Below are 15735 nucleotides of genomic sequence, written 5' to 3'. Positions count from 1 at the left end.
AAATCTACGCTGTTTAAAAATAAACAGATATTTGACAGATGCTTGTGTGCAGTTATTATCCTTGAAAACCGCATAAGTAACAGTTGGCAGTGATAATTCAGTTCCTTTTTTATGATACGAAACCGTTCAAAATAGAAATCTGTAAATACGGTAACCACATTTGTCAAATTCTGTTTGAGCAATGACACACATATTTCGATCGAGGTTACGATTAGATCACAAGCTTCGCACAAATGTAAAAAATCCTATCTGAATCACGCGACAAACAATCCTGCCTAGACACCGATTTCCAAAACATATATAATATGCAAAACAGCTATTTACAGAACAAAGCGTTTGTAATTCCATATGAACTGTTCTTGATGTCCTTGTAAATTGTAAATACGTGAATTTACTTACATTACATTTGTGCTTTGGAATTACCCTTTGTGCAGTGGACGGCGATATAAATGAATTGAACGGCTCCTAATCAAGGAAACATAACATAGCAAATCGTTTTTTTTTCAGATACTACATTAAAATAATATACTTCAATCTCGCAGGATTAAGGGGAATTTGGTTCTTGTCATGTTTATGCAAATAATTCACTTTGGGCTTGACTAGACTTGAGGATGTTACAGACAACATTTCATCTGAAGTTAAAGAAAAAAAAGGTCAACGATTTACAAATACCAATATTGGACATCCAAAAAACGATAACGCTATAACGATAATATAATTCTTGTGTTTTATGTACGTGTATGTTTACAATGTAATGTAACAACTAACCTAGCGGTTACACTGTATGCCGATCAACTCATTGGTATGCATTAAGAGTGCATTCTGTCTGAAATAATCAGGTAGTTGTTACGTGTAAAACGCTCTATTTTAATGTTGGTCTATTGAACGTTCACAAAACAAAGCTGAGAAAGAATAGCAAGTAATATCGAATAGAGTAATATATCACAATTTAATCCTGAATTTTGGTAGAAGCATTACATTTGTGTCAATTGATTAAAATTAAGACGTATATGTTATAATCATTTAATTTACTATAATTTTAATTACACGCGCATTGAATTCTAAGAACAACCACCTGACATAGCCATGCGTATTTGTGGTAATTATTAACTTACTTAATCAAAACATCTAAAGTTAAGCATAAAACTTATTTTTTTTACCATCCGGCGGTTCAATCAAAGCTATGTGAAGAAGTTATGGGTTCGCCATCACATTATAGTGCGGGGGCTCAATCATATACTCCAACAAAAAAAAATACAGCACATGGTTCCTATAGCCGGTAACCAAAACCACGTAAAACGAACTTCATATATTGTTGTATTAAGCAACCGCCCTAAATACTTGACTAAATACTGTCATTGCTCACAAAAGAATTTATACAGACATCACTGCTGGCCTTTTGACCTTCGATGTGATATCAATGTATATGTGATTTGATAGATTTATGCGCAAACCTGGATTTCTAGATATTCACCATGAGTACACGAACTGTCGGTAGGTACATGACGTCAATTACATGTTTCCCCCTAAATTAAATTTATTTAACTTGTTCAAAGATATACGCATTTGTGCTTAAAATTAGCATCCAACATACTACCATTTACTTAATCAATTAGCTAAATTCCAAAAAGAATTCTAAGATCGAATATTCCAGTGAGTTTTATTTTTACCCACATGACGTCAAGACTGCACAATTAAGGAATTGTCGCAGAGGTTTTCACAAAACATAACTACTAGTGACAGCTATTACTTTGCTTAATGACCGATTCAAATTATATCTCCTACCAAGGCAATAAATGAGTTTAAAGAAGCTCTTAAAATGACTAGTTCCATTCTCTTGAGTATAACTCCTGATCTCTCAAGCGTAAAGGCAGGTTTTGTAGTGATGAATAGTAATAATGAATGGTAGATTTGTCAAAGACCGTATGTACATAATTTAGTTGAATATCATTTATTAAATTTAAATTTAAACATAATGTAGATGTTGGAAATGGTATTTTTTTAAAGTAGAAGTCTGGTCTCTACCTTATCCTGTCCGATAACAGTTAACGTTTCGAACAGCAATCTCTGTACGTTGGACACCACATGATTTCGGTGTTTCCCTCCCCTTTGTTCAGTCATCAAACTTCAGATGTTCTAGTCGATGCCCGCGTGCTACTGCACAGGCTCCCTCCAAGCTTAAGTCGGTTTGAACCATTGCTCTTGGCAAATCTGATTCGTTTACCGTAGAATGCTCGTCGAAATGCCTTCCGTCTTATTTTACTCCCGACGTTGTAAAGTAAGGGACTTATTGCGAGATGCACGAGTTGCAGCATGGTCTGAACTGTCTGCAGACATGCCAGGGTGTCATGTTGAATTGCCGTGTCTTGTGTAATAATTGATATTGTGGCAATCATTTGGGTTGCAGCTAATGGCGCAAAGCATAGAAAGAACAATAGGGTGATTGCAACACAGAGAATGAGAACATTTCTTTCTTCTTTACTAGATCGAGAGGAACGCATTTTGCCATTACCTCTTCGCCCACGTTGACTATTCGGACGTTTCATCAATATAACATTTGCTACAACCAGTCCGTAACACGCGACAACTATGCAGACAGGCAGTGCCGTGAAACAACTGAACACAGTTAGGTAGGCAACAACTGCTGCTGTACCCATCTGGTAGTAGTTTGTATAGAGAGCAAAGGCACCGATGGCTAGTCCCATTATCCATGTACTAGTCATGAGAACGATGACGCGTTTCCTGCTTCTCAGGTTTAGCAAATTAGCTTTAAATGGATGGCACACAGCTATATAGCGTTCAATGCTGATAAGAGTAATCGTCAGCAGCGCCGTAACGAGAAACGCCGGCGTGATAAAAATCCAGAGCTTTGAGAAAGCACTGCCGATCACTTGTGTCGTTTCTAGTGAAAATGATCCGTCGAGTATAAGCCGAAAAATGGTCAAGTAGGCAAGTTCTGTTAGAATATACACAATGTCCGTTGCTGCTAAATTGATGAAATGAAAATTCGGTATTGTACGCATAGCTCGTACACGTGAGACAACAAATACGAAGGAAATATTTCCAATCAGAGCTATAACACTGAGTATGGTCCGACAATAAAACCCGATGAAGTTGTCTATGTGGCAACTAGCGGATGGCATGTACCTCGTGAATGGTGGTGTTACGTTTGGTGAAACTGTAGAGTTCAAGACCCTATTCAATTCCGAACCTGTGTACAACATAATTTCATCCGGATAATCAGATCTGGTAAGATTGGGGAATCTTGTCATTGCGATGTTATAACCCGGTAAGTTAGTTGATATGTTGGCGATCTCCATGGTCATGACAAACCTACAGAGGAAAAGAAAAAAACAGAACTGAATATTGATAGTTGTTTAAATCACACACTTGTGTCTTGCAAACTGTAGGAGAAAACAACTGGAGAATGTATACAAATGTACTTGCCAGTGACTCAGAAAATGAAACAGTGGCAGTGGAACAGTACGGCTTTTGGTACGTTATAACAAGACGGTACTCTCTCGAGCGAAAACCAGTTGAATGAAAATAAGCATATCCTATGAATATAAGATAGGGTTGCATGCATAATTATCTCTCGCATACATTAGTTGAGATATTGTGACAGGGACCAGCGATGCAATTACGCCCCCTGTAGGAGTATGTCTGAGAAGAGAAAGTCGTAATTTATGATAATCTTTGTCTGCAGCCTTGGAAACGTTTTTGCCTGGTTTAATACGTGCGCGTATCTATGAAGTAGGTTTACACAACAGATCTGTCATACTTTGATAGTAAATGCACTCGAAATGGTGTGAACAGAGTAAATAATGGCCAGTCTCATTGCCCGAATACAACCATCGTAGTACAAAACACGTGTGTATAACACACTCGTCTTGTATTTTATCTTAAAACGCTTGCTTGAAAACATTACTATTAAGCTTAAACATGGAAGAACACCCAAGCAACTTTCCATCGGAAACTTATTATACATCTTCGCATATTTATGGTCGTTAGCACAATGAATACCAATGAAAGTAATTTAGCCTCAGCGTTTAGTCAACAATACGAACAGCATGTAGCATATTGAGTATAGCGTTTAGCAAAATACCTTACAGCAGAATATGGAATTTCCCAGTAAAATCCAATTTGTAGAGTTCTTTTGCCTAGTACATAATCCAAGTAATTTCCACTCGAAAAATCGGTGATCCTAGTAATGAGTCATAATATTATATAACGTGTTTTATATTCCAAACATGTATTGTTAGAAGGCAGAGGTTTCCTATTAATACGCCATAGAATGTTCTGTTGCGTAAATGAGGTATTGTATTTCCTATCGATCTGTAATATCAGTAGAATTACATTGGATGAAGATGTATTTTAAAATCATATCTTGCTTTTGTTAGGCACTTTCGACTATTATCAATATGTCCTCTTATTACGTTTAAACCCTTTGTTGTATGGCGCTATCTGAAACCAATATCGCTCAGCACACACACACTCTCGCTCTCTCTATCATCGATGCGTGTGTATCTGATGAATAAATTGGGTATTGACTTGTATTTTAACTCTCCTTTGACATCTTAATGATCCATTGTTTACATTACAGTTGTTTAAAACACAAAACGTTCACATATTAATTGGACATTTTTTTGGCTTGTAGTAAATGATGTATAGTATAATGATGATGTAATAATAATAATGTTGGTTCTTATATAGCGCTTTCCCACCCAGTCTGGGTGCTCAAAGCGCTTTACAATTATTAACCCTGGCTCGGATCCATAGCGACACAACAGCCCTTTATACTTCCTCAACTCCCTGGTGAAAATATAATCCATTGCAGCCTTTATAAGCACATAGGATTAAAGCATTCACATTGCAACCTCTATCCTACCAGGTTACCAATTATACAGCTGGGTTCACTGAGGCGCAGGCATGGTTCAAATCTTTGTCCAATGACTTTAGCCACTCAGAAACAAACGCCATCGATTGGGCTCGAACCTGCAACCTGCAGATTCCAAGCCTGTCACTCTAACCATTAGCCCATTATGACTCCATGTTTGACTCTAGAATTCAAATAACTCTTCCTTACAGCAATTGCAGAATTGTTTACACCACATTTTGAAGATATGTGAATCGTTAAAGTTTCATCATTTCATAGATTGTTTTACGGGGGGGGGGGGGCTGAATTAATGTATACATTTAAATAATTTTCAAGGGTAATGTGAATGTTTTGCGTTAGCTTGAAGTATAGTTGCTATTTCTAGTGCTGCTATCTGACACTGTCCTGACCCCACCATTAAATATTTATGTGGCTTAACTGTTCAGTGTTTTTAAACAAGATAGAATGACAATCGTTTATGATGGCGATTTAAATTCTCTGCACAACCATACATCATACAGTCGCCTACAATTTATATGGATTGAGACCAAGATAATTTATCATGATAATCTCCTTCACCATGAAAGATTTATGATGAAAATAACATAATTTTTTGGATCAATCTTGTTTTTTTTAGTGAACAAATGTTTCATAGTTGACAATATTTCAAAATTGAAGCAAATGGGGTGATGTATTAATTACGAAGTGCGCATTTTTTAGCGTAAACCAATATCACTCGGGGTTTCCATCGATCAAAAAACGTCTATATATAGGAAGCCGATACTTTAAATTGACAGCCTGTCGGAAACATATTGCAGACCAAAGAGAGTGTTGCAAACATATTGTGTTACCGTATGCGTATCTCTATGTGTGTTCCACGACAGAGATTCTGTCAAGATTGTATGAGACGTTGAAACGTATTGCCATCTGTACATCTGTTTTGACACTTATTTTCTAAGTTATTTGAAAAGCTTTACATACACATTCATACCTTGAAGTATTGTGCAATGAGGACACATAATTGAACACATAATAACTTAAGTGGGATGTCAACAGTGAATAAGACAACAAAAAGCCAAATTGCAGCATAACTAAATAACCAACATTAACCAAATGTTATGACGTCACCCCTATATGTGCAAGTAGTCGAGTCATATCCAGATCAAAGTCACACACGTGACCTCCACTACTTGTAAGTGTCACTTCTAACACACCAACCGCGATGAAAATGGTTGCTGCTGCCATTAGCCATTCCTTGTAACATCACCATATTAAATACCACTAATGCTAAATTTACAGCATGTACTTCCAGTCTGAATGGCCTTCGAGACGATGCGTTAAACTATAATATTTAAAGCGTTAATTCTCGCAAAATGTAAACAATCAAACGTTGTCTACCCGAAAATCGGGACAGTTTGAGGATTGAGGTATGTACATCTAGCTGTACATACATGTATGATCATGATGAATTGTTTCTGTATGTCACTATGCATCTGTAGTATGTACCAACGTTCAAAACGAAATCCTTGGAATGAAGTTATGAGGCTTGCACATTTACATTTTGGCTTACTTGCTCAGGGGTTAGAGTGTTTCAATGTCTGAAATGAGGACCGCTATTGCAACAGTACATCTGTGTCTTGAAATAGGCAAGTATTGTGTGATTGACAGACAACATAGCAATCAACGCAAATACACATATTTGAATTCGTCTCGTAAGCTTTCCTTGAATATTCAAGTTGCCAAATGAAGTCCCTGATTGAAGAAAAAATTCAGAATGTTGTTTGTTTGAAACCTGCTGTCCTGAAATCATGTAATGGCACACGGATTCTTGTGTTCTACAGAAAATGTAATACCTGGGTTTACTTTCACGGAAATGTTCATGAACAAAGCTGTCATAGTTATTCAACACCTTTCAAATTGGATGGACTATAACACCAGTATTTACAACTCAGGGGCTCATCTTCAAGTTTATGTGCTATGTATGAACATTTTCTAAGAACTACACATGCAGGAATATAATGAAATATCGTCATGTACTGTCAGTGTTTCATTGACAGTATCATGTATTATTTGAAAGTGCCTCAAACTTTGTAGAACTTAGTAAGGTTCGTGATTTTGTTACCATGGCAACTGATTTCCATAGAATGGTAACTTTTTTAACTCACTATAACAAACTACTCCATATTGGGTAGTCAATATGCAAATAAACCTGATTATTATTAAATCAATGACATTATTTTGTCAGCAGAAAATAGTTTATCAAAACAACATGTTAAAGCCTCCTGTATGTTTCCATGGGAACATGTATTCTATTTTACACAATTTGTGTTACATTGGATAGCACCAACCATACCAAAAACAAGGAACATTTTGTACTAATTTTTATTTTTTTCCATGTTTTATGTCAAAATATAGAAATATAATCCACATTGTGGTCATTTTGGTTACCATGGCAATGGATGTTCATAAAATGACGCTTTTTGAACTCGGCATAAAAAACTATCCTACTTACGGTGGATAATATTCAAATAAACTTTATAATTAAAATTATTATTATATAATATATAATTATTATATATTGATCACAGTGTCATCTTTCACTTCCTGATGTTTAATTACTGTACATTTCACCAGTGGAGTTTTAAGTAGAGTATAAAAAACAAAGTTGCAGTGTTGTATTGTGTTCTCATGGCTAATTTAACATCAAACGTTGCAGTTGTTTGTTTATTAGTCAGAGTAAAGTCGGAGAGTGTATGTGTGTCATGTGTAGTGACTAATCAGCCTTAACAACAATTTGTTTACAATTAAACTACAGGGAGTGAAAGATTACTGTCGTCATAGTATAATAAATACTTAAAAGATCTTCGTAAAGACAGCTCCCTCAAATACTTTACACCTAAGTGAATAATGGATAAATGAATTCATGTGTGTATTTTTCTTGCTCAACATTTAATGAGCCCAAGATTTTTTTTAAATGGTAACACTCAATTAAATACCACAAAGTGTCTACAGTATGCTAGGAATAGCTCGATTGTGTTAACTAACTCTACATGTCAATAACAGGTCAAATGTCACTTGATGTTTTGAAGGAAAGCTGTACCAGAATATATAGTGGTAGACACTTCATCAGATGGTATATCTATATGTTATAGAGTTGCTGAGTTATGCAGTGATATATTGATTTTTAACTACAAAATGTGGCCGCCATTCAGTAAATAATGATACGAGCAACAATAACAATACTTGCATAGAATTATCTTCGTCTGGATTACATAAAACATACGGAATTGGCATCAAATAAATTCAAAAAAGTGTCTGTGATATGCAATAATTGAGCTTCAAAGGTCAATTCCAAAGAAATATTGCTCCTGGTGATATGGGCTAGACATGTGAAGGGAGTCTATATGTATTACAGTTTTTGAGTTATGTAGTAAAGTATATCGTTAACTACAAATATGGAGGTAATTCGGTCAAACTTGCATATGTACATGTCTTGAAACAGAAAGCCATATATCAGGTTACCTTTGTCTTAGGTTTTAATGAAATCAGTATCGCATGTATGTTATATTACCGAAGCACTGACGGACAGAGCCCATTGCAATAGCCTCCCTTAATGCCAATAGCTGTACCAATCTAACTGAAAATCATTCGGTTAGGTGCTACACAAGAATTGTGGCTGAGATAAATTGGCTTCAATAAATACAGTTTATTAGTTGCAATTTAATCTAATAGTAAAACGTCATATCTTTTTTGTTCAATCATAATGTTGTAAATAACTAAACAAACAATCAAACTTGAAAAAGAAAGACCTATTATTTCCCAATCAAAATGAATATAAAATTTGGGAAGCTATTCTTCAATGATTTGTGGTATTACAATCAGTAGAGTTACCTTCGCTAAATAATTGTCTACAGACACATGTCAAGCTCATTCGAATATGACAAAATATATGGTTGTACATGGATCTTTGTTACCTCACTTTACTTGTATATATGTCACATATACCTGTATAATCGTGATTTAATGTACCGTTATTATGTTATTCTATTCTCTCACAATTCTTAATATTTGGCCTTTACTACCCAATCAGTAAAAAACATTTTGATATAATCCATTCTAATTAAGAAAACGCATATTATGCATTAAGATACACGTGGTGGTAATAATTTTATTTCACAGAACAAGGTACAGTGCAATTTATTTGTTTATGATACAATAGTAATGTCATACTGGACATTCATAGTACACCTGAATGCATATGACAGATTAATGTATGTTTGCATGCATGTAATGAAGCAGTCAATCTAGTTTTTGCATATAATTATGACATTTAAAAAGTGAGAATTTGAAAGTTTTATACAGGGCAGTAATCTTAACTATTGCATGTTTCTGTAATAACATTTCATTTCTATCATGATATGAAACAAAATTTTTAAAAAGTCTTCAGATCTAATGGAATTCTCTGTAACCAGTTCTAAAATACGTCTTCCATATACTAAGATTTTTACCATACCGAGCACAACCCACACTAGTTGATTATGATAATCGTATTTTAACATTTCTTAGTTTAGAAGAAAAACTACACACTTTTCTTTTATACATTTGAAAACATGAGGTCGTTTGGCAGTGAGTTAAATTAGGAGGCAAAATAACGCATTTGCTTTCTTCACCTAGTAAACTATTTATACGTCTCTCACATTCGCCACGTGATGGTATTTGCTGGTAGTAAATTTAGAATTCTTTTTATAATGTTGAATACAAGAGTGGACATGTTTTACGCGAAAATATGTAGTAACTATTTATTACCGCGTTAAATCCAATGCAGTATGAGTATGCTATTCTGATTTTGTGTGTACCTCAAACTGTTTTCTTTATCAGGCGTAAAAGTAATTACTAGTGTATATCTAACTTATCTAACCATTACACAACTCGACTGAAGACATCAAGATCAAACTGACAAATCTCAAATAAAAAAGCTATGTCATTTGTCCATCTGTAGCATTTTGTTATGTATTTGCATTCTCTTTCCTCTTACTTCCTCAATATCTGACCGACAAGTGCTTCAAGTAAGAACAGTAGAGCGCGGAAAAAAGGCATATTCATAACTCTAGATGAAGCTTATTCTATGTTATCTCCACATACGACATCTTGCATTCAGTACTCACGGCACGGGTGGATGAACGGTGGAGCGACATGCATATTTTGCAATAGCTATTCATACTCGATTCTGCTCAAAATAGAATTATGTCGTTATGGCGTAAATGCTGCCGACGTTGTTACAGGACACCTAAACAGACTAAATAAATCAAACAATGGACGGCTGATTGACAGCAATTCCAATTATCGCCATGTGAATGTGTATGGAACTGATCTTGTAATTTTCGTGTCAACGATATCGAACATTCATCGAATATCGTGAGAGGTATCACAGTCTCAGCAGTTATCTTTGTCGTGAATGTTTCTCCTGAAGTCTCCAATAATCTCATATATCGGACAGGTACAAACACTTAAAGTGTAGAGACCCCAAGGCGGTATTCTTAACGCAATTACTTACGCGTTCCACGACAGAACAAAATACGTCCAAGTCCGGAGGAAGCGACTACAAAATTAATCATCAATCGTCATGCACACACATGATCAACACAGTAAGGTGTAGAGTAGTTGGCATGGTGCATACTGTAAATTTTATTGCGAGAAGGCTGAAGACGTGTTTAGAATAAACAGTACCTAAAACGGATGTATAAAGTAACACAGTGATGTACTGCTAAAGGTGTACTCTTAGTGACCTGGTCGTAAAATTACAGACATAAAAAGGTCTGAAGTTTTAGAATTTTAGACATTTAGAGAGGGTTAGATGTGCGTTTTACGTGTGTTCTATACGTGTAGCGTCATAGTCACGTAATTCGAAGCAACCCACGCGTTCTGTATCAGACGATGCTACGTCAAAATGGTGGTCTACACGTAATTGTAAATACGTGTTAAGTTTTCGTCATTTTTCTTCTATTAAATGTCGTCTTTTTTATATCAAACTTCGGAAACATAACTGTAAACTAATTGTTCGCTTTTTCGTTTGCCGTAGGTGCGGGGAAAATTGAAAAAATATCGACATATAAAGCCATGTGTATAGCCCTCTGGACGGAAGATGCCAGCGCGCGCTTGTACATTCCAATGTCTTTCTCGTTAGTGTTTTGAACGCGTAACTAAACACAACTTTATAAACGTCATTACTGTGTACGCCTCCACGATAACACTCCCGCACATGTCATGTACACTTTTTAACGTGTACTTAAATCTCTCTATTTGCGAGCATGTCGTACTTTTGGGCCGACTACTTGTCATTGTTGTCGTTTTCAAGAACTTTAATGTACAAAAAAAAACCTAGATTATCCATAATAAATAAAATATTGTACAAACAACATGTCATTTGTTCCATTTGACAGACTGATTGAACAGGACAGATCCAACTGTGTTCTGTTATGTCATTCGCAGGTTTTGCTTATAATTCCTTCAAATAATTTAACTCTAAGAGTGTTATATCACTGAAATGTATTTTGTTTTGGGCTCCACGTGACAGTGGCACATTATCCGTTTTTACTGCAAACCTTGTAAACTCTTCACTCACCTAAAAATTTCAACTTTCGTTATTGAGTCTCACCTAATATGTAATCATAATCTCTAGACGTTTTAGAAATATCCGAATAAGGAATACTACTTTTGAGGGGAATATGATATACTCTTTGAATGATTTAACCCACTACAGATAATAAGTGTATTCTATTTAATTTTACTTGCATCAACATTACATTGTGACTCTTAGGTTGGGTTCGTATAACTTCGTATATGACAACGAATGCCCGTCAACACATAAGTCATAAGAGCTGAAGATAATATCCCTCCTAGTCATGACGCTTTAGGTATCTATCTTACGCTCTGGAAAGTGGCAGGACTAAAGAGGGTTATGAATAACATTGTTTAAATTTTAAGTATACAAACAGGCCTCACAGGCAGTCCTTGAAACATCCAAATGTGTCCGTTAATGTTATTTTCTTCTATATATGTGGTTTAATATACATCAAGTATTTATAATGCTTTACAAAATGTAGGCTTGTTACACTTATTGGGGCAGGATATGAATGACGAACTGTCCCTTGTTTTATCAAGTCAAAATTTAGATGGACGATTCTAAAATGTTTACTCTGGATGCAGAGTTGTGGGCTATCGACTTTCATTACAATGGAAAAACCCGTCTGTTATTTCGACATTTTCTATTTCACCGAGGGGCAAGCAATGAATCTTGGAATGTTTCTCCGTGTGTACGTTAAATCATTAACAACTGCCAATGTTATGTGTAAATATGTTTATACCTAACGCTATGTATGTATGTATGTATGTATGTATGTATGTATGTATGTATGTATGTATGTATGTATGTATGTATAGTTTATCTTCAAGTGTGGTATATCTTCAAGATCATATAATATCCTGAGTAGAGTAATGATATATCAATCCAATTACTAGTAACTAGTTAATGTACAAGGTGCTGTACCCTTTAATTGTCTAATGAAGATACATTCTATATCAAGGAATTGTGGATTGCCAATTTCGATCTTCGTAAAACAAGCTTTCAATTCATCGTTTATAAATACACGCATCAAGAAGGAGCCAGATTTGTAACTGATTATCCAAAGAAAGCTCTGTTTGTGCTGTAAGATATTGTTGAAATGAGCACGGAAAGTTTAAAAGATAGAAAAAAGTTTATCCGCTTTAGAATATTACTTTCGTAAATGTCAGCCACAAGGACATGATTATTTTTCATTTTCCATATAATATTTCATACAAGGAAGGGAAAAGAAACATGCAATCTGCTGAATAAGATGGACAGCACTCCGGTAAGGCGACTTTTATCAAGAAGTCAAGCTGAAATACCCATTAACCTAATGAAATTCTAAACCCTTTACAAGCATACCGTGTGCTCGACCTATCAAAGGCAGGTACATAAACTTAGAGAGTGGAACCCATACTGAGACGCCTGGAAATAAGTAAATTGACAAAGTGAGGTTATACCTGAGATTTGATGTATGGAGATGATATATACTATTCAAGATACTTTTCAAGAGGTTTGAAGATATGCTACAGTGTGCGCCTGTCCTAGAATTTCACGACAATTTGAATATTTTATGACCGTGCTTTATATATTGATATTCTAGTCGGGCTTGCTATGTTGAAAATTTAACATTTAGTGTAGCATCTTTTGTCAAGGAAAACCAGAACGAGATGATCGTGAAAACCAACTCCCATAGGTATAAAGGTATTAAGAAAATGCACTATAATTCTTGTGGAAAAATAAGCTGTATTAATAGCATTCGTGCACGATGTATAAACAGTTCTGTTACACACAGGAGACATAACACGAGATTGATAATTAATATTTGACGAGTATAAAGTTGAACCTATAATTATTTCATTTTGTATATATAAAAACTGTTTCTATGACCATGTTTGATAAAAGTATTCGTTCGCAACTTATTCATACTATATTTTCTAAGCGTAAATAACACACACAATATTTGTAAATACATACAAACAAGATACACACAAGCGTGCGCACATACATACATACATACATACATACATACATACATACATACATACATACATACATTAAACTGAGGTAGAGGCATCGTAACGAAAATTATAAAAGTGACCAATGCAAATATTGACTTTATCAGTTGTCTTACTCGCATAAGTGGGAATCTTTAAGTTAACTTACATTAGTTCTGTTTTAATCTTTCCAGTCACACATTACATATATCTAGTATCTATCTATCTAAATAGATATAGTATCTATCTATCTAAATAGATCTATCTATCTATCTACCTACCCATCCATCTATCTATCTGCCTATCCATCCACATTATATATATATGTATATATATATATATATATATATATATATATATATATATATATATATATATATATATATATATATATATATATATATATATAAATTATATCGTTCAAATACAGTGACACATTGGGACATGTTAATCTATTCGAATACCTATTCCATTACTAACAATGGAGGATACGTGAGACAAACATATTCAGTGTTGCAACACAGTATGTAGCAAACTATATTTAAATGCCACGGTACATTCAGAGATAGACATCTACTGACTGGAACATACAATGATTTACCTTAGTGAAGACAACGTCAGCGGATACGTCATGCTATGTTCACAAGACGAATAGTATCGACGAAAGACGAATTGCCAAGGGTACTTTCTTTGGCAAACTTTGTCAAGAATATCTTCTTTATCAGCTCTGATCGACACGTCTTTTGATGTATTATGTGAGCAGTGAAATGACTGGTTTTTCATCCGTCACGGTTGACTCTATTTGTGGAACTTTAAAATCGCAAGCTTTCATCATTACGATTAATGTATCAGCGACATTAACCATACGGTATGAATTGATACCATATCGGATAACATGTTACTATTTGAAACTACTTGCTATTTTTAATCAGTTATTTGCTTCATATTAACCATTATCAAATTTGATACTTCATCGGATGTTTTGACCCATAAATCTCTGATAAACGATACCTAAAGGTTCGGTTACGCAGGCGATAAAGAGCAAGGCGATGCATAATTGCTTCTGGATATTAATATCATACAATATATAGTCTGGCCTGGTAACGTCTTGATGTACTTTGACATGGCGTACTTTTGGTGATGTTTCACTACTTATTATGGGCTGTGCTAGAGTATCGCTTATGTAACTACCCTCTCATGGCGCTATGTTCTCCGAACGTCGATTCATTGTGCTCAAATGTGTTAACTGCCGTAAAAGGCGTCTCTCGTGACATGTGTAACCGCGCTTTCACAGTTTTGGCAATGACCATGTATCAAGTTACTAGGTGCTCCTCGTGTCTCGTGTTCACTGTTCATGAAACATCGGGTTTTGGTGCAATAACACCAAAACTTTCACCCATTTTTTATCCATTCTTAAGTAATGGGAACGTTCATGGCGAGTTCCATGTTTACTTGGGGATGTCGGTCGGTATGTGTGCTTGTATGTATGTCTTTGTGTCTGTCTCTGTGTCTGTCTGCCTGCCTGTCTGTCTGCCTGCCTGTCTGTCTGTCTGTCTGTATGTATGTATGTATGTATGTATGTATGTATGTATGTATGTATGTATGTATGTATACATGTACGTATGTCTGCATCTATGTCATCAAAATGGGCAGGATCGATTATAAATGAATTTAACGGATTTGTCATTGCTAGAACTGATTACATTTTGATAAATACCAGATGAATATTATTTATGCTTTTGCATAAACATTCTTGTTAGTAATAAGGCAGGCTATATCTTAGGAATTCAAACTTCATATATGAGGTAAATACCTTATATTGATGGCAACTGAGCGTATCAGGTCTACATACCATGTTGATATACCTTTTAACTCAATAGGTATGTTCGTTGGTATAATATCTATACGAACCCACGCTTTATATTTCGTATAATTTATCATCGTTCTGGATGATAACAAAACACCGTGTATCCTACGCAACTTATTGATGTAGCTTTAACATCTAATGAGCTATCAGCAAAACTTATTAGTTTTGTTGCAATTAGGCAATATCTTAAGAGCAATTCTTCGAGATTCATATAATTTGGTGCATTGATTAATTGAAAACCAATGCGTCATATAAAGCTTGTTAATTTAGCTTTAATTTGTAATGGGGACTTTGCATAATGGAAGACTGTCAGAATTAGGCAATATCTTAAAGTGGCCTTATGGATGAGAATTTGGTATTTATTTTGGATTTGTATTTGATAAAACAGCTT

At 35.0% G+C, this 15735-nt stretch overlaps 1 protein-coding gene across 1 annotated transcript; it reads right to left on the bottom strand.

Annotated features, from left to right (window-relative positions):
* Positions 1-2120: 2120 nt before the first annotated feature.
* Positions 2121-3320, bottom strand: LOC144434102 (growth hormone secretagogue receptor type 1-like). Its single transcript, XM_078122561.1, has one exon. The coding sequence runs from the start codon at positions 3318-3320 to the stop codon at positions 2121-2123; it is 1200 nt and encodes a 399-aa protein (XP_077978687.1).
* Positions 3321-15735: the final 12415 nt, after the last annotated feature.

The sequence above is a fragment of the Glandiceps talaboti genome, chromosome 1, assembly GCF_964340395.1.
Source record: "Glandiceps talaboti chromosome 1, keGlaTala1.1, whole genome shotgun sequence".
Taxonomy (NCBI): Eukaryota; Metazoa; Hemichordata; class Enteropneusta; family Spengelidae; genus Glandiceps; species Glandiceps talaboti.
This window is presented reverse-complemented; position numbering and strand designations above follow the sequence as displayed.

Coding starts and splice junctions, on each gene's coding strand:
- LOC144434102 (XM_078122561.1), bottom strand. CDS start 3,320: ATGGAGATCGCCAACATATCAACTAACTTACCGGGTTATAACATCGCA.